Below are 26,513 nucleotides of genomic sequence, written 5' to 3'. Positions count from 1 at the left end.
TTTTTGTCTTAAATTTGTGATTTATTTATTTTTTTAATATAGGCCTAAAACAAACAACTTAAGTAGAACGCGACTGGCAAATGGAATGTTTCATTAGGATCAACATCACATGGCTGTATAGACAATTGTCGCGTGGGAACGATTTGATCCGTAAAGGGCAATGATTGTTGTCGATTGGTTGTTTGGCTACTGCTGCGGCTGCTTGACTCCTTACTTTTTTATTAACCCGTATTGAAATATTTAATTTTATGAATTAATTAACATTTAAACTTGCTGCTATTAAACAATACGCACATGCATACATACACCAACATACATACATACAATACAATATGCGTACGCGTGTCACTATTTCAATAAACAAAATTTACATCAAATCTTCAAAATAAATAGAAACTAAAACAAATATTTTTTATACATTTTTGTTTTAGAAGACCTCATTGGGATCGTAATTTTGACTTTCAATTTTTTGGCGAGCCTTTGCCAATTTAGCCGTTAATTCCGAGGAACGCACCGTTTTAAACTGAAATTAAAAAAAAATAAAAATAAATTGAAATTAAAAAAATATTGAAAAATATTTTCTTACTTCGCAAATATTTTTCTGCAAAACAATTTGTGATATTAAACGACGACTTTCTGATTTCTGGCCAAAATATCCCTCAATAATGTGCGGTGAAAGGGCGAACAGCTCTTCACCATTGAGGCCACGTAACTTCTTCACAATGACATCAGAGAATCCCTTGGCCCTTAGCCATTCCTCCACTTCTTTGGGTTGTGACTTTTGATTGATGTAAATTTGTGGTGTCTTCAAGATTTCCAAATCACGCCTTCTTTCTCTTTGCAATAAAGTGAATTTCAGCTCATCATTAATGGTGCTTTGCAGTAAGAGGGCTTCATTGGTTTCATCGAATTCAGTGCGGGCACGCATGGCTTAAAAGTAAAAAAAAAATAAAAAAAAAAACATTTAATTTATTACTCTGTTATTTATTAGAAAAAGTTACCCTTGGCGAACAATGCTAAACCTTCTCCACTAGTAAATTAGTTGTTTTAAATATTAAAACTACAACAATGGGATTAAGCCAGACTATTTTGAAAAATCGAAAAAGTTTTCTTTAAACTTACCCGCAATATTACCATTGAGAGCCATATTACGTTTCATTGTTCCGGATGGTGTTTCCACAGAATCACTCTCACTATCTGGTGGTGGCATTGGTGGAGGAATTGGAACATTTGGCATACTAATCGATCGTGGTATGGAATTTCTTGAAGCTCTTTGTAATTGGGCAGCTTGTAGCTCTTGTTCCGTTGGTGGTACAAAGGTGGTCAAAGTCTTGCGATTATTGCCATTTCTCTGAATTGGTTGATCTGGAATTAAGGACGTATATTTTTTATTTAAATTTAAATATTTAAAAATAAATTAAAAATATTTAAAAAAATATAAATATAATATATGCGGATTTTTAAAAAATCGATGATGTTTAAAAAAATATTTTTAAGATCAACAAACCTGATTTTCTTTAATTTTTGTACGACCCAAAAATGTGGATTTTTTAAAAAAAATTTCAAGACCAACAATTTTTTGTTAATTTTTTAAGACCAACAAACGTAGATTTTTTAAAAAAATTGTTGAAGACTTTCAAAAGTGGATTAAACAACAACCGCAGACTTTTAAAAAATATTTTTTGAATTTACCAACAAACGTGTATTTTTAAAGAATATTTTTTTCATAGACCAACGAACGTGGATTTTTTAAATTTCAAAATTTTTTTCAAGGCCACCCACAAAACGTGGGTTTTTGAAAAAAGAATATTTTTTCATCGACCACCAGACGAGGATTTAAAAAAATATATATTTTTTGTCATCAACCACCAAACGCAGTCTTTTTTAATTTTTTTTTCATCGACCACCAAACGTGGATTTTTTAAAAACAATTTTTGTCATCGACCACCAAACGTGGATTTTTTAAAAACAATTTTTTGTCATCGACCACCAAACGTGGATTTTTTTTAAAATATTTGTTTGTCATCGACCACCTAACTTGATTTTTTTAAGAATATTTCTTGTCATTGACCAACAAACGTGGATTTTTTAAAAATATTTCTTGTCATTGACCAACCAACGTGGATTTTTTAAAAATATTTCTTGTCATTGACCAACAAACGTGGATTTTTTTAAAAATATTTCTTGTCATTGACCAACAAACGTGGATTTTTTAAAAATATTTCTTGTCATTGACCAACAAACGTGGATTTTTTTAAAAATATTTCTTGTCATTGACCAACAAACGTGGATTTTTTTAAAAATATTTCTTGTCATTGACCAACAAACGTGGATTTTTTAAAAATATTTCTTGTCATTGACCAACAAACGTGGATTTTTTTAAAAATATTTCTTGTCATTGACCAACAAACGTGGATTTTTTTAAAAATATTTCTTGTCATTGACCAACAAACGTGGATTTTTTAAAAATATTTTTTTTTGTCATCGATGACAAATATTTTCAAAGGCCACCAAAGGTGGCTTTTTTAAAACATATTTTTCAAGGCCATCCACCAAACGTGATTTTTTTTAAATATTTTCAAGGCCATCCACCTAAAGGGGATTTTTTTTTTTTTAATATTTTTAAGGCAATCCACAAAACGTGAATTTAAAAAAAATATTTTTCAAGACCACCCATCCATCAAACGTGGATTTTTTAAAAAATGTTTTTCAAATCCACCCATCCCTCAAACGTGGATTTTTTAAAAAATGTTTTTCAAGACCACCCATCCATCAAACGTGGATTTTTTAAAAAATATTTTTCAAGACCTCCCATCGAACGTGGATTTTTTAAAAAATATTTTTCAAGACCATCCATCAAACGTGGCTTTTTTAAAACATATTTTTCAAGGCCATCCACCAAACGTGATTTTTTTTTAATATTTTCAAGGCCATCCACCTAAAGGGGATTTTTTTAATATTTTTAAGGCAATCCGCAAAACGTGAATTTAAAAAAATATTTTTCAAGACCACACATCCATCAAACGTGGATTTTTAAAAAATATTTTTCAAGACCACCCATCCATCAAACGTGGATTTTTTAAAAAATATTTTTCAAGACCACCCATCCATCAAACGTGGATTTTTAAAAAATGTTTTTCAAGACCACCCATCCATCAAACGTGGATTTTTTAAAAAATATTTTTCAAGACCACCCATCCATCAAACGTGGATTTTTTAAAAAATGTTTTTCAAAACCACCCATCCATCAAACGTGGATTTTTTAAAAAATGTTTTTCAAGACCACCCATCCATCAAACGTGGATTTTTTAAAAAATATTTTTCAAGACCTCCCATCGAACGTGGATTTTTTAAAAAATATTTTTCAAGACCATCCATCAAACGTGGCTTTTTTAAAACATATTTTTCAAGGCCATCCACCAAACGTGATTTTTTTTTAAATATTTTCAAGGCCATCCACCTAAAGGGGATTTTTTTTTTAATATTTTTAAGGCAATCCACAAAACGTGAATTTAAAAAAAAATATTTTTCAAGACCACACATCCATCAAACGTGGATTTTTAAAAAATATTTTTCAAGACCACCCATCCATCAAACGTGGATTTTTTAAAAAATGTTTTTCAAGACCACCCATCCATCAAACGTGGATTTTTTAAAAAATGTTTTTCAAGACCACCCATCCATCAAACGTGAATTTATTAGAAAATATTTTTTAAGATCAGCCATTAGACGTGGATTTTTTAAAAAATATTTTTCAAGACCACCCATCGAACGTGGATTTTTTAAAAAATATTTTTCAAGACCACCCATCAAACGTGAATTTTTTAAAAAATATTTTTCAAGACCACCCATCTGACGTGGATTTTTTAAAAAAATATTTTTCAAGACCACCCATCGAACGTGGAGTTTTTAAAAAATATTTTTCAAGACCACCCATCAAACGTGGATTTTTTAAAAAATATTTTTCAAGACCATCCATTAAACGTGGAATTTTTAAAAAATATTTTTCAAGACCACCCATCAAACGTGGATTTTTTAAAAAATATTTTTCAAGACCATCCATTAAACGTGGTATTTTTAAAAAATATTTTTCAAGACCGTCCATCAAACGTGAATTTTTAAAAAAATATTTTTAAAGACCTCTCATCAAACGTGAATTTATTAAAAAATATTTTTCAAGACCACCCATCAGACGTGGATTTTTTAAAAAATATTTTTCAAGACCACCCATCAAACGTAGATTTTTTAAAAAATATTTTTCAAGACCACCCATCAAACGTGGATTTCTTAAAAAATATTTTTCAAGACCACCCATCAGACGTGGATTTTTTTAAAAAATATTTTTCAAGACCACCCATCAAACGTGGATTTTTAAAAAATATTTTTCAAGACCACCCATCAGACGTGGATTTTTTTAAAAAATATTTTTCAAGACCACCCATCAAACGTGGATTTTTTAAAAAATATTTTTAAAGGCCATCCAACTAACGTATATTTTTTCAAAAATATTTTTAAAGGCCATCCAACTAACGTATATTTTTTCAAAAATATTTTTAAAGGTCATCCAACTAACGTATATTTTTTCAAAAATATTTTTAAAGGTCATCCAACTAACGTATATTTTTTCAAAAATATTTTTCAAGACCACCCATCAAACGTGGATTTTTTAAAAAATATTTTTCAAGACCCCCCATCAAACGTGGATTTTTTGAAAAATATTTTTCAAGACCACCCATCGAACGTGGATTTTTCAAGAGGTGGATTTGTTAAAAAAATATGTTTCAGAACGTGGATTTTTTAAGATAATGATTTTCAGGACGTGAATTTTTTAAAAAAATATTTTTCAGGAGACGGACTTTAAAAAAAAATTTCAGGACGTGGGTTTTTTAAAAAAAAAAGTTTTTCAAACCGTGGATTTCTTTAAAAAAAGTTTTCCAGCCGTGGATTTTCTTAAAATATATATTTTTAAAACGTGGATTTAAAAAAAAATGCTTTTCATTATGTGGTTTTTAAAAACTTTTTTAATGATGTGGATTTAAAAAAAAAACTTTTTCAAGACGTGGATTTTTTTAAAAAATATTTTTCAAGACGTAATTTGTTTAAAAAATATTTTTCAAGACGTAAATTTTTTAAAAAAATTTTTAATACATGGGTTTAAAAAATATTCATTAAGACGTGGATTTTTAAAAACAAAAATATTTTTCAAGACGCGGATTTTTTAAGAAATATTTTCCATGACGTCGATTTTTTAAAAATATTTTTCAAGACTTGTATTTTTAAAAAATATATATATTTCAAGACTTTGATTTTTAAAAAAAATAACTTTTTCAAGACGCGTATTTTTTAAAAATATTTTTCAAGACATGGATGGATTTAAAACAAAATATTGTTCAAGGGGTGGATTAATAAAAATATTTTTCAAGACGTGGATTGTTTAAAAAATAAATATTTTTCAAAACGTGGATTAAAAAAAACATTATTCAAAACGTGGAATTTAAAAAAATATTTTTAAGGACGTTTTTTAAAGTCGTAGAATTTTTAAAAAGAAAACTATTTTTCATTTTTTTTTTAAATGTTTTTCAATTCGTGAGTTTTTAAAAAAATGTTTTTTTAAATCGTTGGTTTTATAAAAAAATATTTTTCAAGTCGTGGGTCTTATAAAAAATATTTTTCAAGTCGTGGGTTTTATAAAAAACTTTGTTTCAATTCGTGGGTTTTATAAAAAAAAATATTTCTCAAGTATTGGGTTTTATAAAAACTATGTTTCAAATCGTGGATTTTATAACAAAATCTTTTTCAAGTGGTGGGTTTTATAAAAAAGTAAGTTTCAAGTCGTGGGTTTTATAAAAAAATATGTTTCAAGTCGTGGGTTTTATAACAAAAATATTTTTCAAATCGTGGGTTTTATAAAAAAATATTTTTCAAGTCGTAGGTTTTATAAAAATAATATTTTTCAAGACGTAGATTTTTTAAATAATATTTTCAATATCTAAGTTCGCGTAATATGCCGATAGAATTTGGTTACCATTATTTTCCACATTAGATGATGTAATGGAATCTGTATCCTTGCCAGAGTAGCTTGAGTTTTGATCGAAATTGTGGGCAGCCAGTAGAGTGTGTGGAACATAACCAATAGTACCGGCAGCATTGCGGGCCTTCCACCAGTTACGAGAATCGTCAATAATCTACAAGGTAATAAAAACATTAGTTTCCAATAAACTTTACCCTTATCCTGTTCGTCTCGCACCACCTACCTCAAGATATTCACCCTTGGTGACACTTAATTCCCTATCATTGTTGGCCACTTTGTTGTACATAACTTCGGCAATTTTAACATTTCTCGATTTCAAACGTACCAACCAAGTGCCGTTGTAGTCTGTGACACCTGGAGATGCAGGAGGTTGTTGTTCCTGTGATTTCTTTGTTGCCGTTGGTGGTGGCATATATTTTACAGCTTCATCCACCTCCCAATCTGGAGACCAATCATCATAGAATTTTGGATGATAGGCACCCTTGTGATCCTTAAAATGTTCCTTGGCTTGAATCCAATTGATGCCCAAAGATTGCCAAAATTTCATTTCTTCTTCAGTGAGACATGACTTGAGGAAGGCAATGGTTTCGCCACGCAACAGAGGATCAACAACATTTTCTGCAATTGTGGCACCAACAAAAACATCACTGCACACGCCATAGATGGCTTGCAGCGACACAAACGAGTTATGAATGGGTTCGGCTGGATCTTGAAAGTGGTTTTTCAATTTGAGCACATAGTTAAAGGCGAGCTTGTGTTTGGCAAAAATATCACGAAATTCTTTTTCAGTTGGCGGACGAGAACGATTTAGCAGCAAGCCTTCGCCATGCGAACTGTGTTCATATTTACGCACTTCCAGTTCACGCAATGCCTCGGCGGCAAACTGTAAACGTGTTACAAAACGTTCAATGTCTTCGAAGCAGTGGTTCAACACTTGTATGTCTCTGTTGGTTTGTTCTTGGTCTTGAGCGGATTTTTCGGTGGCAGCTTCAGCGGCGGCCACAGCCAAGCCATATTGGTCTTTACTTTGGTGGGGTCTATCCGATTTGGGCAAAACAATGGGTGTCTTGTTGCGATCAATGGTCACCACTTTGCCACTGGCCAATTGTTTTAGATCTTCCACCAAATGTACGGCAGAGACATCGCTTACCTAATGAAAACAAAAGAACAACAATAATTGAAAATGAGATTGACCACAACAACAACAACTCCTCACTTACTTGGAAAATATGCATTTCAGTATTGCCCAATGAAATGCCAGGCACTGTAAAGACCAGCAAATTGTTATAAATTTCCATGGGATCTTCGCTGATAAAGGCAGTTGGTTCGGTAATAAGGGAACCAGGAAAATTCTCAATCTCCTTCATATTGCTATCCAGCATCACCAACCATTGACCACTGAAGCACATGTACATTTTCATGGGCCACACGCCGCCCACTTTGTCCAGCTCCATAAGGGTTTTCAATTTATCTTTTGGCCTTGAAACTTCGGCATCACTTTTCAGCTTAAATGTGCCCAAATGATCCAAAGCATATGTGGGTTTATTGTCTGTAACTACAGAGTGTTGTCCATTTGGCACTCCATTGCCATTTGTATAGCCGTTTTGCACCATAATTAATTAAAACATTCACTGCAAGAAAAATAAAAAAGCAATGCTTATTATTTTATTATATGTGCTTAAAGTAAATTTAAATTCCACATTCTTCTATCGAAAGGTTTTAATTTTCAAATTCTTTGAAATAGTTTATCGCAGAATTCTTTCACAATCAATTAGTTCAAGTATCGACTAATAAACCACAAAATTTTATTATGTTCTGTTTAACTAACAGTGATCCAACGTTTTTTTTTTCTGAGACTACAGTCGATCTTCTCTATAACGTAACTCCTGCGTTAGAGATTATTTTGTGTGAGAATTTCCAGTTGTGCCTTGAAAATAACATCGTTATAGAGAAGTATTCATAACAGGGAAGTTCGTTATAGAGAAGTTCCACTGTGTTTTATACGAATTAATGGAAAGTATATATCAAGTCATGGGTGACGTAGGGGATGGAAGATACCAAGGAACGGTCCTGACCGGCTTTTACATGGCAAAGCCCAGGATTTATCTTGGTCCCTCTTTCATCTCAAGTGGACACTGACCTCCCCGTGGTGTCACCTGGGGAACTGCCTTTAACACCCGTTAAAGGTAGTGAGCTACCATGTGCCCCATAACAAAGTTAAAAACTTGGGTTTGGGCGTCGGGTTAATAACCCTCCCCTAGAAAAAGCAGCCTACTATGAAAAAACGAAAGAAAACAAAAACAAACCCCTCTAAAGTTTACGAACCCCGCAAACATTTTAAGGACCATGATCTGCGAATCTGCACCTGGAATGTTCGCACACTTTATAGAGAAGGTGCAGTATACGCGCTGGCAGATGTACTTGAAAAGTACAAGACCGACATTACTGCCATACAGGAAATACGATTGATTGGGAAAGGCGTCACAACAACACCTAAAGGTAACACCCTGTATTATAGCTGCCATGACACGAAGCATGAGTTTGGTTGCGGATTTGTAGTTGATCGGATGTTAAAACATCTGGTCTCCAGCTATACCCCAGTGAATGAATGGCTCGCTACAATTCGATTAAAAGCAAAATTCTTCAACATCAGCTTTATTTGCGCTCATGCTCCGACTGAAGAGAAGGACGAACAGACCAAAGATATATTTTACGAGCGCTTAGAAGAAACTTATGACCGTTGCCCTGCCCATGACATTAAAATTATTCTAGGCGATTTTAATGCCAAAATTGGAAAGGAGAATATCTTTGGCCCAACAGTCGGGAAATTCAGCCTCCACAGTGAAACATCTGACAATGGTATGAGGCTGATAGACTTTGCAGCTGCAAAAAACATGGTAGTTAGCAGTACCAGATTTAATCATCTCGATATTCATAAGGGCACCTGGCTGTCTCCAGATCAGAAAACAAGAAATCAAATTGATCATGTTGTGATAGATGGAAGACATTTATCGAGCGTGTTGGATGTACGATCGTTCCAAGGCGCAAACATTGATTCGGACCACTACCTTGTTGCAGCAAAGGTACGCACCCGCTTAAACGTAGAAAACAAAGTACGAACAGACACAACACGAAAGTTAGACATCGGTAAGCTGCAATCACAACAGATAGCCACAGCATATTCCACTCAACTAGCCCAATTGCTTAATCAAAGCACTCCTCATCCCGATAACATATCAGCGCAATGGCAAAACATTGCCCACTCCATGCAAACAGCCGCAAAATCCATACTTGGATACCAGAGGCCTCCACCAAGGAATCCATGGTATGAGTGTCGTGCTGCCACCGAAGAGAAAAATGCGGCATATAGGGCTACTTTACAATCCGTAGCAACGCGTAGCGCACGAGAGTGATACAGGGAGAAAAGGAGAGAGGAGAAACGTCTTTTCCGCAGGAAAAAGAGAGAGATGGAAAAGCGGGAGGCTGAAAAAATCGAGATGTACAGGAGCCAGAATGAAGTCCGAAAATTCTACCAAAGAGTCAAGCATCAAACTGATGGCTTTGGTACAGGCACATCCACCTGTAGAGACCAGCAAGGTAATTTGGTAACTGATACAGATAGTGTACTCAGGATATGGAAAGAACATTTTTCAAAACTGTTGGTATCCAATAGCAGTGAAGACGAAGATACCACAGTCCCAATCCCAGAAGATGGTATTGAATGTATACCGCCCAGCCAAGATGAGGTAAAGACAGCAATAAATCGGCTGAAGAATAATAAGGCAGCAGGAGCCGATGGCTTACCAGACGAGCTGTTCAAAACCGGAGGCGACACGCTGATAAGGTGTATTCATCAGCTAGTTAACACTATCTGGCAGGAAGAACGAGTACCCGACGATTGGAACCTGAGTATCCTGTGCCCCGTCCACAAGAAGGGAGATAAGACTGTATGCTCTAACTATAGGGGCATAAGTCTACTCCCTATTGCCTACAAGATCGTGTCAGGGATATTGTGCGAATGACTAAAGCCTATGGTCAACGAGATAATTGGACCATACCAATGCGGCTTTAGACCTGGCAAGTCCACCATTGACCAGATATTTACCCTGCGGCAAATCCTGGAGAAGACCCAAGAGATGCAGATCGACACCTACCACATTTTTGTCGATTATAAAGCAGCCATCGACAGCCCGCTGCGTTCAAAGGTATTCCAAGCCATGTCTGAATTTGGTATCCCCGCAAAGCTCATCCGTCTTTGCAAAATGACTTTAACTGACACGAGGTCCTCAGTTAAAATAGGAAAGAACCTCTCCGAAGAGTTTGGTACCAAAAGAGGTTTCAGACAAGGAGACAGCATTTCGTGTGATCTCTTTAACATTCTGCTGGAAAAGGTTATACGAGAGGCAAACGTCAAAAGAAGTGGCACAATCTACACCAATAGTCACATGTTACTTGCTTATGCTGATGATATAGACATCATAGGCCGATCAGTAAAAGAAGTAACTGATACCTTTATGAAGGTCGAAGGAGAATCTGCTAAAGTGGGTCTGGCGGTAAACGGTGAGAAGACCAAGTTGATGGTGTCGACGCGCAATGCGTCTATTGAGCTCGGACCGACTGTGGAAGTTGGTTCCTATAATGTTGAGGTAGTAAAAGACTTCGTCTACCTCGGCACCGCCGTAAACACAACAAACGACATCAGTTGTGAAATAAAAAGAAGAATTATATTGGCCAACAGATGCTACTTTGGTTTAAGTAAGCAGTTCAAAAACAAAGCCACATCTCGTCAAACAAAAATAACGCTCTACAAAACACTGATACTACCCGTGCTGATGTATGGCTCCGAAGCGTGGGTACTTGCGCAAGCAGACATGGCAGTGCTTGGTGTGTTTCAGAGAAAAATTCTTCGAAATATCTACGGACCAATCTGCGTTGACGGTGAATATCGACGTCGCATGAACCACGAGTATCTGCTGTACAACGACATCAATATTGTTAAACGTATCGAGATGCAGCGATTGCGTTGGCTAGACCATATCATAAGAATGAGCGATGGTGACCCCGCTAACAAGGTGTATAAACACGGACCGTTTGGCGGTGCACGCAGAATTGGCAGGCCAAGGAATAGATGGCGCAAACAAGTGGATGATGAGATGAAAAGGCACGGTATTCCAGAAAGTGAAGCAACAAATAGAGAGAATTGGAGATCTTTTCTTAGTTCGGCCTATAGAACAAATGTTCTGTAATGGGCCAGCTAAGTAGTAAGTAGATGTACTTGAAAAGTACAAGACCGACATTACTGCCATACAGGAAATACGATGGATTGGGAAAGGCGTCACAACAACACCTAAAGGTGACACACTGTAGTATAGCTGCCATGACACAGAGCATGAGTTTGGTTGCGGATTTGTAGTTGATCGGATGTTAAAACATCTGGTCTCAAGCTATACCCCAGTGAATGAATGGCTCGCTACAATTCGATTAAAAGCAAAATTCTTCAACATCAGCTTTATTTGCGCTCATGCTCCGACTGAAGAGAAGGACGAACAGACCAAAGATATATTTTACGAGCTCTTAGAAGAAACTTATGACCGTTGCCCTGCCCATGACATTAAAATTATTTTAGGCGATTTTAATGCCAACATTGGAAAGGAGAATATCTTTTGCCCAATAGTCAGGAAATTCAGTTTCCACCATGAAACATCTGACAATGGTATGAGGCTGATAGACTTTGCAGCTGCAAAAAACATGGTAGTTAGCAGTACCAGATTTAATCATCCCGATATTCATAAGGGCACCTGGCTGTCTCCAGATCAAAGAACAAGTAATCAAATTGATCATGTTACGATAGATGGAAGACATGCATCAAGCGTATTGGATGTACGATCGTTCCGAGGTGCAAACATAGACTCGGACCCCTACCTTGTTGCAGCAAAGGTACATACCAGATTAAACGTAGCAAACAAAGTGCGAACAGGCACAAAACGGAAGTTGGACATCGGTAAGCTGCAATCACAACAGATAGCCACAATTTACACCAATAGCCACATGTTACTTGCTTATGCTGATGACATAGACATCATGGGATGATCAGTAAATGAAGTAACTGATACCTTTAGGAAGGTCGAAGCAGAATCTGCGAAAGTGGGTCTGGCGGTAAACGGCGAAAAGACCAAATTGATGGTGTCGACGCGCAAAGCGCCCATAGAGCTCGGGCCAACTGTGGAAGTTGGTACCTATAATTTTGAGGTAGTTAAAGACTTCGTCTACCTCGGCACTGTCATAAACACAACAAACAACATCAGTTGTGAAATAAGAAGAAGAATTGTATTGGCCAACAGATGCTACTATGGTTTAAGTAAGCAATTTAAAAACAAAGCCGCATCTCGTCAAACAAAAAAAAAACACTATACAAAACGCTGATACTACCCGTGCTAATGTATGGCTCCGAAGCATGGGTACTTGCTAGAGCTGGCAATAAAATCGATGGCACTATCGATAATATCGATTGTTTTTTAAAAATTTAATATCGATAGATAGTTTTGCCTATCGATATTATCGGAATAAAAACCCCTAACCTGAAATCCATTGAAATAGATAGAAATTTCGCTGCTTCTCGGTTATGTGTGTGTAATAAAGTAAGTCCGTAGTCACACGTACACACTTTTCGGTAAAATAAAATGTATTTTTTTACATTTTTTATAAAATAAAAGCATTTATTTATTCTCCTTTACATTTCTGTAAACTACTTTTGCATAATTTCAAGAAAATCATTGACATTTCCGCCATTTCCATCTCCAAATTAATGGAGATGATAACTTAACGATAATATCGATAGCAATCGATATTTTAAAACATTACATCGAAAATATCTAATGTTGAGAATATCGATGGTTTGCCAGCTCTAGTACTTGCGCAAGCAGATAAGGCAGTGATTGGTGTGTTTGAGAGGAAAATTCTTCGAAAGATCTACGGGCCGATTTGTGTTTACGGTGAGTTATGGATGTCGTATGACCCACGAGCTATATAAGCTATACAAAGACATGAATATAGTTAAACGTGTCGAGATGCAACGATTGCGTTGGCTAGGCCATATCATAAGAATGATGATGAACCCGCTAAAAATGTGTATGAATACATGCCACATGGCGGTGCACGCAGAATCGGCAGGCCTAAGCTTCGATGGAGCATACAAGTGGATGAAGAAATGAAAAGGCGCGGTATTCCAGAAAGCGAAGCGAAAAACAGAGAGAATTGGAAATCTTTTCTTACTTCGGTCTATGGAACAAATGTTCTGTAATGGGCCACCTATGTAAGTAAGTAAGTAAGTATATATCAAGTCAGATAATTAAAGAAAACAAGTAAAAAAGTATCAGTCGGCTTTGCCGACAGAGATATACCCTCAGCCTGTGTATATTGAAACAATTTTTTCCCCAAAAAACGTATGTAAAAATGTTGACAAAAATGTTGATTAGGATTAAAGATCAAAAGTTTTGCGGAGGAGATAGTAAAAGGAATGGATCGACATTCACCATTATGGAAGTGGATCTCCAGCCACTACATATGGTGCCTATGGTGTTTTTACACACTTCGGGCTGTTTTCTCAAGAAGTATGGACTAGCCCCTGAAAAAAACTTTTACCATCGTAATTGAGGCAGCGAATGCAAGTTGCTTCAACAAAAATGAAAGTGATTCGATATCAGGTCTTAAAGTGAACTTATCCGAAATTTTGTGTGGGAGGTGCCGGATGGAGTAGACAAATATAGTCCATATTTGAACCTGACCTATATCAGGAAGATATATTAGGATGTGCAAAGTATGGACCAAATCGGTTACTCCCTTCAAGAGTTATCGTGCGCACAAATTTTCCGAACATTTTCGAACTTTTGTGTGGGAGGTACCGGAAAGAGTGGACCGATATAGCCCATCTTCGAACTTAAACTAAGTTTGGGCAAAATATTACTAAAGCCAAAATTCGAACCGAATCGGTTCATCCGTTCGAGAGCTATCGTGCGCTCCAGCCAGCCAGAGAGACAGACGGACGGACATTGCTCAATCGACTCCAAATTGTCTGAAAGACATTTCGTCCAAACATACTTGTGGTCTAAAACCATTATTTCGATGAGGCACATTTTGCCCTTATAAAAGTGTATATACCCTCGTTAGCATAAATGCTGAGGGTATAAAAATATATTTTACACCAGGGTTTTCAGACCCGTTTTTTCACGACTCCGGCTCCGACTCCAAGTCGACTCCGAGAGTAAATTCCTATAGCACTAAAATTAAAAAATGTTCACAAAAGTTTAACTTTCTTTAAGCTTTCAAAATACGTGAAAATGAAGCGGCAATACAAAACATAAAAACTGCATGCGCTAAAAATTATAAGCAATTCATGAAAAGGTTTTAAAATGCAAGTAAGCCAATAGTTTAGAATGCTTCGAGAGCCTTAAAAAGCCATTCTTCATGAATTTTATCCATGACAAGTAAAAAAGTACCAGTCGGCTTTGCCGACAGAGATCTACCCTCAGCCTGAGTAATTTGAAACACTTTATTCCCAAAAATACTTATGTATTTAGGGGGTTTCAAAATTTTGGACGTATGAACCGCCAAAAATGTGAATTAGGATTACATTTTGCCCGTATGAAAGTGTATATGCCCTCGTTAGCATAAATGCTGAGGGTATAAAAACTACGACGCCTTTTTTAGATTTTCTTAATTTGAAAAACATAACAAAATTTGCTTTAATTTGAAAAATACCACGAAGTTTTGTGGCCAATGGCCGTATACGAATACCCTCTTTTTATACCCTCAGTATTTAGGCTAACCAGGGTATATACATTTTCATACGGGCAAAATGTGCCTCATCGAAATAATGCTTTTAGACACCAAGTATGTTTGGACGAGATCCGTTTCAGACAATTTGGAGTCGATTTAGCAATCTCCATCCGTCTGTCTGGCTGGAGCGCACGATAACTCTCGAACGGATCAACCGATTCGGTACAAAATTTGGATTTCGTAATATTTGGTCCAAACTTAGTTTAAGTTCGAGGATGGGTTATATCGGTCCACTCTTTCCGGTACCTCCCCCACAAAAGTTTGAAAATGTTCGGAAAATTTGTACGTACGATAACTCTTGAAGGAAGTAACCGATTTGGTCCATACTTTGCAAATCGTGAAATGTCTACCAGACTTAGATGAGGTTTCAATATGGACTCAATCGGTCCACTCCTTCGGGTACCTCTCACACAAAATTTCGGATAAGTTCAGTTTAGGACCTGCTCTCGAATCGCTTTGATTTTAGCAGTTTTAGCAACTTGTATTCACTGCCCCCCATACGACGGTACAAGTTTCATCAGGGGCAAGTCCATACTTCCTGAGAAAATAGCCTGAAAGTTGCATGACGCCGTGTAAGGTGGTTGGAACCAGGTATTTTTGGCTCGACTCTGACTCCAGGCCAGTGACGACTCCGGCTCCGACTCCGAGGGTAAATTAATAAAAATTAATAAAATGTGGAAAAATGTTTAACTTTTTCCTATGTTTGGGCCCATATAGGCTAATCTATTTGTTTTTCCTAACATATTCTTCAGAATGTTCATTACTACTCAACTACAGAACATAAATATGAAGTAACATTCATATTTATATTATTTCTAGCAAAATAATATAACTTGGAAAGTTTTTGTCAGTTTTACCTTTTTCCCGAGTATATTCTGGAAGGAACTTTTCCCCGTGCGGAAATCTTTACACCTTCAATGTGTGAAAATTAAGGGCAATACAAATCAAAAAACTGCAAAATTGTAAGCAATTCATGACCATTCAAGTTTAAAGATGGGGGTAAGCCAAAATTATACAGTGCTTCTAGAGCCTTAATGATGACCTCCAGTTGAAGAGCCAATTTTCGTGAAACTTACGAAACGTTTTTGGTAGATTTTTTCTTCATTTGAAAGAGTATAACTTAATATGCTTTCTGAATTTTTTCTTGAAAAATATATTCGAAGTTTTTGACAAATCGGTTTAAAAAACTGAAGTTTTTGATCATAAAGCGGGCAAAAAATAATGTGATGTCCTTACTAGATTTTTATGGAATCATCTTAAAATACATAGGTAATAACTTATACGAAATGTACCAAAATACATAAACATACGGATTTTTGGAGAAAGGAAAGGGTAAAACTGATAAGGGACAATGAAAACGTGACAATATCGATTTTTTGGAACCTACATAAAATTCTCGGAGGAACATTTTGTAAATTTTTTATGTAGAAAATCCTGTCTTTTTTTTTTTCTTTTTCAGTTCCAGAACAAAACAGACATGGAAGGAACTGAGCTATAAAGTCAAAATATTCTACAAAAAGATTCCTCATTCTATTTAACTGAAAATATATCATCTCAAAATTATAAAACAATGTCCTCAAACAAAGCTATAAAACTTTTTTTTCATGCGTTATTGGGAGCCAATAAAAAAAACATGACGTCATAACTCAGAAATATCAGCTATGCGATCCTTTGGGTTACTTAATATACTCAATATTGACTTTCATTCCCAAAGGGAATTTTCCACCTCTAGACCTTGACTTCCATTTGGTGTCACAGTGTAATCAGTAGGACAGCATCAGGCAACCCATACCAACGCACATTGCTTGGTTTGCATTAGTATTTGAAACATAACACGGTCAATAGACAAAGAGTCATTCGCTAAGTGCACGCATACACAAAAAAAAACAAAACAACCCTGTCGGACTTTTATTAACCAGTTGATAAAATGATTGATAATAGATCGATAATTTTTAAACTGACTAAAAACTGGCTGAAAAGTTATCTAGAGATGAACCACTTTGAACAGAAAAAAATTTCGGCAATTGTCCATTAGGGTTATGACTTTTTTACAACCTCATATCCCTGTATCATAGCGTGATGAGTTTTGCCATAAGATTACATAAAATCTTAATTATAAGGTGATTCGGTGAAAAAACCTCACGCACAAAATGATTTTAAAATTTGAATTTATCAAAATTATGGACAATTTTTTGAAGTCACTGAAAACAGATATATAATTGAAAATAAACTTTAGAGCCACATGAGATAAGTAAAATGACATAAAATTTATTTCTCACTATTTTTCTTCAATTCTGAGAATCGTAAAAATGTCGTAAACGCTTTTATTCAAAAATATAATTTTTTAACAAAAAACAAAAAATTTAAAATTTTTTCAAAGTGACTTTTTTCGCGACTTTTTTAATATTTGAATGAAATAAACGTTATTATAGTTATTAGTAGGCTTATATTTATTCATTCGTGCAACAAAAAAATATTTTTTTGAAAAAAAATTTTTTTCATTTCATATATTTTTTCAAAAAATTATTTTTTTAAAATCGATTTGTGCGTGAACTTTTTTTATATTTCAATGGAATAAACGATAGCATAGTGATTGACAGGCAAAAGTTCATTCATCCCTGCTACAGGAAATCATTTTTGAGGAAAAATGTCAAAAAGTCATAACCCTATTGTCCATGTCTAGATAACTTTTCGACCAATATAAAGTTAGACGAAAAGTTATCTTAAGATTAGCCACTCTGAAAACAGAAACATGTACCGTCTGCAAAGTATTTGTGTTTGTCGAAGAAATAAGGCACAAATGTATAAATAATTCACACTTGCTTTTTCTTAATATTCTTCGTATAAATGCAGCATCCAGTTAAGGAATACAGTGTTGATGGACTGAGCATATGCGTACATATTACTCATATTATTCTGGAATTAAAAAGGAACACAAAGAAAATATACAAATTTGCCCCTTCTTCTCGCTAACAAAAAAGAGAGAGAGAGAGACAAAGAGAGGGAGAGAGAGAATATGAAAAGACAAAAATAAAAAACACACAGAAACAAAAATTGTTTTTTTTTTCACATTATGTTTTAAACTGACTAAAAATAGGCAAAAAAATGTTAGTTTATTATCAGTCGAAAAGTTATCTGGCGTTGGACAATACTGACTACTCAGGCGCTCATCGCCTTGTAAAATTAGTCAGTTGGCATAAGGCAAAATGATCGATAAAATGCCACTTATGTTTAAAAAAAAAGCTAGCTTTATGTGAGCTTTAAATCGGCCACAGTCCCTACAGGGAAGCGACAAACAACCATCTTCATTGACTGCTAAGCTGAGACTAAATTGTTTTGTTCTCTTGACATGTATACGTGAATAAATGTACGCTCCCAAAGAGCGTGTGTGACCCTTTGCCTGATGCTGCAGTAGGATATCCGAAGAGACTACAATGTCTTTCGACGGAGTCCAACAGGTCCTTTAATAGAAGACAAGGATGATTTCTCACAAAACAAAGGCCGACTATGTGTTACCCTACACCACTACCCTTGTGCATAAGATTTTGACTGGTAAAATTAAAAAAAAATTAAAATTGGGATAGCTAAGCGTCTTTTGCAATAACCCTAATATTTTAGCATCAGTGCCACATTTTGTGTTAATTTAAAGCTCAAAATGTCTTCATTGATACAGTTCACTTTTATTGAAACGCATCCATGTACATCGTCAGTTTTTTGCGCATTCCGACCCCTGAATATTATTCGACCATCACCAAACTCAATGTGCTTCTTCCTCTCTGGTACCCTTCTCTCACACCCCCATTCGTGACGATCCGATCAAAATTGTGACCTGTAGCTGGATTACAAAAAATGGAAAAATAGGATGCATTATAGACCATTGCGATTTCTCCGTTCTTTGACCACCTACGCCCACCTACTTCGCATCAATGTAAAGGTTATCTTTTCTTCCTCCATTTGACATTGTCGTTGTAATATTCCTACTAAATGCTGAGATATTCGCAAAAGAATACAACTTGGAATATTCTCCACACACGTTTTTGCCCATTCCGACCCCTAAATATTATCCAACCATCACCAACATCAATAGGCTTCTTTCTCTGTGGGGTGTGAGACCCCCCAAAATTTCGTGAGGATTCCATCAAAATTCACACCTGTAGCGTGATTGCAAGGTTTAGATGGAAAGACGGACTGACGGACACACATAGCCAGATCGACTCAGCTCGTCGATACATTCATTTTGGTATATATGTATATGTATACCATTACGACCATTATTTCGATGCGTTAAAAACTTTTTGGCCAAAACCAACTTATAATACCCTCCCCACATAGTGGTGTAGGGTATAAAAACCAGTACACCTTTGTGCGAAGACCAGTAGGTCTTCTGAAAAAGGACTTGTAGGACTTACATAGAAGACGTAAAATGTTCAATTATACCTCGATTGTTATAGAACTTTACTTTTGCTGGCAATAAATTAAAGGATCAATTGGACCACAAAACATTTTCCACATGAATTTTGTAATCAAAATAAAGTCTAGACTTCAAAAGATGGTAAATATCCTGTGAATCGTCCTCTAACGATTGTTCGCTTATATGTTTTCTTATGGGTTACTTTCTAAATAAACTCTCGAACGGATCTGCCGATTGGGCCTTAGTAGTATTTTGTCCAAACATAGTTTAAGTTCGAAGATAAGCCATATGAGTCCACTCCTTCAGGTACCTCCCCCACAAAATTTCATAAATGTTCGGAAAAATTGTTCGTACTGTAATTTTTGGAGGGAGTGGCCGAATTGGTCCATACTTTACACATCCTAATATATCTACCAGATATAGATCAGGTTCAAATTTGGACTATATTTGTCCACTTCATCCAGTACCTCCCAAACAAAATTTCGGATAAGTTCACTTTAAGACCTGCTATCGAATCACTTTGATTTTTGTTGAAGCAACTTGCATTCACTGCCTCAATTACGATGGTAAACGTTTTTTCAGGTGCAAATCCGCACTTCTTGAACAAACAGCCCGAAGAGTATAAAAACCCCCTATGGCATCATATGTAATGGCTGGAGATCCACTTCAATAATGGTCCATGTCGATCCATTCCTTTAAGTATTTCCTCCGCAAAACTTTTGCTCTTTAATCCTAATCAACATTTTTATCGGTTCATACGCCCAAAATGTTTAAAACCCTCTAAATACATACGTTTTTTGGGGAAAAAAATTGTTCCAATATACACTAGGGTTATGACTTTTTGACATTTTTCCTCAAAAATGATTTCCTGTAGCAGGGATGAATGAACTTTTGCCTGTCAATCACTATGCTATCGTTTATTCCATTGAAATATAAAAAAAGTTCACGCACAAATCGATTTTAAAAAAATAATTTTTTGAAAAAATATATGAAATGAAAAAAATTTTTTTTCAAAAAATTATTTTTTTGTTGCACGAATGAATAAATATAAGCCTACTAATAACTATAATAACGTTTATTTCATTCAAATATTAAAAAAGTCGCGAAAAAAGTCACTTTGAAAAAATTTTAAATTTTTTGTTTTTTGTTAAAAAATTATATTTTTGAATAAAAGCGTTTACGACATTTTTACGATTCTCAGAATTGAAGAAAAATAGTGAGAAATAAATTTTATGTCATTTTACTTATCTCATGTGGCTCTAAAGTTTATTTTCAATTATATATCTGTTTTCAGTGACATCAAAAAATTGTCCATAATTTTGATAAATTCAAATTTTAAAATCATTTTGTGCGTGAGGTTTTTTCACCGAATCACCTTATAATTAAGATTTTATGTAATCTTATGGCAAAACTCATCACGCTATGATACAGGGATATGAGGTTGTAAAAAAGTCATAACCCTAATATACACATGTTGAGGGTATATGGTAATATTCAAAAATGTTTTACAATCGTTGAAGTTGAGGTTCACCATTTAATAAGTCGCGAACTGTCAAATTATTTTATACAATATGAATATATTTATATTAATTAAAGTGTTTTAGCCGGGGTCGCATAAAATGAAACATAAAAATAATTTATGTGGAAGCTGTGTTGGTGATAATATTAAAAAATGGGTAAAAATGTGTTGAAGTTTACAAGTTTTTTGTGTTCTTTCTTGATTTCTGGTCAAACCACGGAAAATTTAGACCTGAGCTTAAAGAAAGAATTGAAGAATACCCCTTGGGCAACATGGTTCTAATGTATGAATTTTTGATATATACACTGCATCCCCCTAAAATCGATGCTGACATTTTGAAGTTTTGAAATCTGGGTTTTTTGAATTTTTCTTATAATTGGAGGGCGCAAACTATTTACTGGATTGTAGAACTCGTGATTCCACGTCGTTTGATGTATATCTCATGAATGTGCTTCATATAGCTTCCTAGTAATAGAAGTCCAAAGTCGAGATTTTGGTGCGTAAATTTTCTTTAAAAACCTATTTTTTGGTTTCAAAATTTACAACTGTGACTTAGGTACCCTTGAACCCCGCGTGATTTTAGTTTTTTTATGCGCCGGATCTAATGAACCCTTCCGCTTTCAATTCCATCCACTAAAACGGCGGTTATAGATACGTTGAAAGTGGGAAATTCTGCAAAATTATATTTTGATGATTCCGCGCATTGGACCGCGATTTTCTTTGGTTATTTTTACATAAATGGAACCTTTTATTCGCGATGATATTATTTTCCAAAACCGTGTGGCATAAATTACCGAGATTCTGGAGTAATATTCGTATTCCATATAAAATAGAATTTGGTAGCACATCCGCGGTTCTTGAAGAATTTGTTTAAAATTTGTTATAATGACGTATTTTTTATAGGCGGTCACTGAAATCGGATGCGCCTTATAATCTTATGTAGATCGCGCAATTTTTACCCACATTAAGGTTTTTTGAACAGTAAGATGCAGCTGACAGCACACTTTGGCCGCTGAATGAAAAGTGTACAATTCGCTACATATTGATAGAGATGCACTAGCTGTATCTGAAAAGCGCATGCGCCTTAACTGATTTTAACGAATTCGCGAATTATACGTTTTTTAACTTTTATGTTTTTTCTTTGGATGTAATTTCAATATTACTTTCTATTTCATAATCCTATTGTTTATCAAAGTAAGCAAATACACTTTATGGTTTATCATCGCATTTTCCCTGAAGAAGTTTCAGCAAGGTCAGTCAGTCCTTGCATCGAAATTTAGCGAAGTAGTAGAATAACTCCCAAAAATGTTTTTTCTATTTTTCGTATTGAACAAAAAAATATATTTTTGAAATAATATTCCTACAATAAGTTTTCGTCTTTTGTTGTTGCTGTAATATGGCAGTTATAAATCCTATCTTTAAAAATTTGGTCTCATATTTTTCTACGCGTTGTCTAGAATCTGTACGTATTTTTAATTTATTTTTTTGAGTTTTATTTAGATTCTAAATTAGAATAAATTAAATTTACTCCAAGATTTTGTCAGTATTTCTTGATTTTCCGCGAAAATAGAAATACATTTAGTAAATATTTAGGCATCTACGGATAGATATTAAATGCTGTTAACGCTTTATATATAAATTTTCTTATTACAACACAAAGGGAATTTTTAAAAATTTTTTCTTTATAAGGGAATAAAATCGCCCCTAACTTTTGGGCGCAGCATCCGATTTTGTGAACGCGAACAGATTTGAAACCACGATTGTTTTCTTAACCCATGTACCAAAAATCGTGAATGTGCTTATACAAAATTTTTTTATTTTTTTTTCGATGGAATTGTAAACGAAATTTGAAATTTACCATATCTCTGTCGGCCAAGACGACTGATACTTTTTTACTTGTTTTTTTTTTTTATTTTTACGCGAAAATAAAACAAATTTTAGAAATTATGGTGCATCTACGGATTAATGTCAAATGCTGTTACTGATATATGCATACATTTTCTCAATACAACAAATAAGACATTTTAAAATATTTTTTCTTTATAAGAGAATAGAAACCGCTATAATGCGCATCGGCCAATTTTGTAAAAGCGAACAGGTTGCCCAAAAGTCGTAGATTTGCTCGCAATTTTTTTTTTAAATTTTTTCAAATGAAATTGTAATGGAAATTTGGCTTTTACCATACACGGTGCTCTTGAATCAAATTTTAATTCTGAAACTACAATGTTCATAGATGAGAAAACTCAAAAAACAAAACAAAAATTGCCGGAGCGCTTTTTAAATAAATCGCGATTCAAGTTGACATTTTTAGGGGTTGCTTAGGTTTTTGCGATTTTGTTTGGAAACCGCAAGTCCTATCAAAATGAGAATAAAGAAAATGTTGTAGCTATCAAAATTCTCTACAAGATTGACCTTAATGATATTTTCGTAGGTTTTACAACTTTTAAGATATAGAAGTTGAAATTGGGACAATTCAAATTCAATTCAATTCTGTATCGTCTCCATTGTCATGACTGCAATTTCCCAACTTAAACTTATATATCTAAAAATGGTACAACCTTGTGAAAATTACATAAGCCAGTCTTGTAGAGAATTTTTAATGCAATAAGATTTTCTCAGGTCCCATGCCGATAAGGCTTGCCGTTTTCAAGGAAAATCGCGAAACCCTAACAAAAAAACCTAAAAATGTAAACTGAGCTTCCTTATCTCAAAAATGGTACAGCCTGCGAACAAATCATAAACGTCAATCCTGTAGAGAATTTTCACAGCTACAACATTGTCTTTACCTCCATTTCGATTGGACTTGCGGTTTCCAAGCAAAATCGTGAAAACATAAAAATGTGAATTTTGACCGCGATTTATTTAAAAATCCCTACAGCGATTTTTTCTTGTTTTTGGATTTTTCTCATGTATGAGAATTCACAAAAACTTCCCCTGTGTAAGCGGTTTTCATTAAAAGTTAGTTAAGGCGCACCCTTCAAGACAATGTTTTATAAGGGGGCGATACAGTCAGTGCATTGTCCCAATTTGAACTTCAATATCTTAAAAATGGTAAAACCTACGAAAATACCGTAAAGGTCAATCTTGTACAGAATTTTCATAGCTACAACATTTTCTTCAGTCTCATTTTGCGGCTTCTAAGCAAAATTGTGAAAACCTAAACAACCCCTAAAAATGTCAACTTAAATCGCAATTTATTTAAAAAGCGATCAGGCGATTTTCTTCGTTTTTTTTTTCTCATCTATGAACATTGTAGTTTCAGAATCCGCAAAAACTTCCCAGGTGTAAGAACTTTCCATTTAAATTTGATTCAAGAGCACCGTGCATATATAGATTTTCAACTACCAGAAAAATAGAAAAATGTTGTTGTTTGTCCGTCTGTCCATCTAAACCTTGTAATCACGCTACAGGTCGCAATTTTGATCGGATCGTCACGAAATTTTGGATGTTGATGAATGTCTCGACAAGCTGAGTCGATCTGGCTATGTGTGTCCGTCCGTCAGTCCGTCCGTCCGTCCGTCTGTCCGTCTGTCCATCTAAACCTTGTAATCACGCTACAGGTGGCAATTTTGATCGGATCGTCACGAAATTTTGGATGTTGATGGGGGTCCCGGAGGGGAAGAAGCCTATTGATTTTGGTGATGGTCGGATAATATTTAGGGGTCGGAATGCGCAAAAAACTTAAACAACGAAGATATCACAATAGCTCTGTTCCTTTACGTGCAAGAATCTTCAAGTTTTACCACTTTTTACTCGAAAAGCGTTCCTTTACTTCATACACCATACAATTCATATGGGAGCAGTTTACAACTTTTGCTACTTTTGCCGGTTTTACCACTTTCAAAAGTAAAGGAACGGACCAAAAAATACCAAATAAAACCCAAATTTTCATTTTTGCGATTTTAATTATAATGACGAATATCACAGCTTTGGTTGGGGGCTTTCAAAAAGCAAATCCTGACTATGAAAGTAGTAGAACCCATCTTTACAATGATGCAAACTAGGTCCGCGTAGGTGACCTACTAACGGAGATATCGCAATAGTCGGTAATACATCCCATTTTTCCATTTTTTGGAAATCACGCTACAGGTCGCAATTTTGATCGGATCGTCACGAAATGTCGAGGGTTAGTGGGGGTCTCACAGGAGAAGAAGCCTATTGATTTATTTGGAGAAAAATCCAACATTTTATTCCAATGCAAATATCTCAGAGTCTATAAGGGGTATACAAAAATCAAAACCTGGCAATGAAGATTTTCCACTTTCACCTTTATAACGTTGTAACGTAGGTTGTCGTAGGTGGTCAAACAAAGAAGATATCGCATTAGTCGTTAATAGAACCCAACTTTTCATTTTTGCGATTTTAATAATAATGACGGATATCACACCTTTGGTTGGGGACCTTCTAACAGAGATAGAAAAGCCTGTTGATGTTGGTGATGTCGATAGTAGTCAAATATAAAATTAAATATTAATTAGTTTGGTTCAGATCGCCTTAAGTCATTTGGTATAAAAGCCGTATAGGTGAAAACTTTATCTCCCTAAAAGAAATGTTTTCGAGTAAAAAGATTATGCACAGAGGTAGTGGTGTAGGGTATCACATAGTCGGCCCCGTACCGACTATAGCCTTTTCCCACTTGTTAAATATTATTCTCATAAAATAAAGTGCGATATTTGTTAAGCATCGTATCAGATTAGAGATTTTGAAGTCATGTTCAGCAGTATCGTTGTAGGGTAACGCGCATGGTTGGCCTCGTCCGACTACTGCACTTTTTTCTTTGTTCTTTTTAGCACATTAATGGAAGACATCGTGTTAATGGTTTATTTCATTAATAAGTATCCACTATTTTTATTCACAAATTTTAATTAAGCCAATGAAAATGATCCACTGTTATTTTTTCTTATCACAAATGAACTTTAAACACGATTTATTTGTAGTTGTAGTGATTTTGTATTTTATGCTGTGATATGTAATTTGTTTTTTTATACATAGATAGATAAAATTTTCATATTCCTTTTTTTCATTTTCAAATTATTCATGGGCACCATAAGTTGCTGATTTCTTATACAAATCGAACGTTGAATAATTTATTGTTTTCACTGTCGGAGTCACACAAAGATTAGATAAAGACGACGGTGTTGTTGTTGATATTAATTTTTTTCTTGGTTCAGGGTTCTTCTGTATTCCACTTTGTTTCCGTATCACCACAGTGTTTTATATAAACGTATTTTTATCAATTTTCATTTATCAGTAATTCTTTTGCTTTGTTGTTGGTTTTTCTTTTTGTTTTTATTGGCCAAAATAAAGAATTTTTAAGCGATGAAGTAATTAAAACTTGCGTATTTATAGATTATGTGTAGAACGGTAGGGTATTTTTTCTTGAATTTATATATTTTATATTAATAACAACTAAAATTATTGACTAAGTAAATAAATAATTAGTCATCGGCTTCAATATTTTACCAGCAGTAAATAGATAAATTTGTGAAAAATATTTATTTAAAAATCCAAGTGTTTTATTAAATACGAATTATCTAGAATTATTTTTTTTCAATATTTTATTTTCTTTTATTGATTAATAAAATTGAACGATACACACGTTTTTTACAGAGAATTGTGAAACCGTCGGTGTCAAAAATCAAACTGCTGTCGATATTTTCATAACTCCTCCTCAAGCGATTCGACCAAAAGCAGGTGAATTCTTATCGAAAAGCTGC

The 26,513-nt window shown here is 34.7% G+C and overlaps 1 protein-coding gene across 2 annotated transcripts; it reads right to left on the bottom strand.

Moving 5' to 3' along the window:
- LOC141389021 (epidermal growth factor receptor kinase substrate 8) lies at positions 1-26,513 on the bottom strand. 2 transcript variants are annotated; one of them, XM_073960010.1, is made up of 7 exons: positions 26,396-26,513; positions 7,252-7,662; positions 6,255-7,181; positions 6,026-6,185; positions 1,123-1,365; positions 587-930; positions 1-523 (listed from the first exon to the last, which is right to left on the bottom strand). In XM_073960010.1, the coding sequence occupies exons 2-7, from the start codon at positions 7,642-7,644 to the stop codon at positions 428-430; spliced, it is 2,163 nt and encodes a 720-aa protein (XP_073816111.1). In that variant the 5' UTR covers positions 7,645-7,662; positions 26,396-26,513; the 3' UTR covers positions 1-427. The 2 variants fall into 2 exon arrangements, with proteins under 2 accessions (XP_073816111.1, XP_073816112.1); XM_073960011.1 differs by having other exon boundaries at positions 26,260-26,447.

This window comes from Musca autumnalis, unplaced genomic scaffold, assembly GCF_047663935.1.
Source record: "Musca autumnalis isolate F117 unplaced genomic scaffold, ASM4766393v1 scaffold_1, whole genome shotgun sequence".
Classification (NCBI taxonomy): domain Eukaryota; kingdom Metazoa; phylum Arthropoda; class Insecta; order Diptera; family Muscidae; genus Musca; species Musca autumnalis.
Note: the sequence above shows the minus strand (reverse complement) of the source record. Positions and strands in the feature narration are given on the sequence as shown.

Excerpts from the sequence above, each read along its gene's own strand:
- LOC141389021 (XM_073960010.1), bottom strand. The coding sequence starts at position 7,644 with ATGGTGCAAAACGGCTATACAAATGGCAATGGAGTGCCAAATGGACAA. Across the intron at positions 7,182-7,251 it reads CTGAAATGCATATTTTCCAA|GTAAGCGATGTCTCTGCCGT; the intron begins GTAAGTGAGGAG and ends TGTTTTCATTAG. Across the intron at positions 6,186-6,254 it reads CCAAGGGTGAATATCTTGAG|ATTATTGACGATTCTCGTAA; the intron begins GTAGGTGGTGCG and ends ATTACCTTGTAG.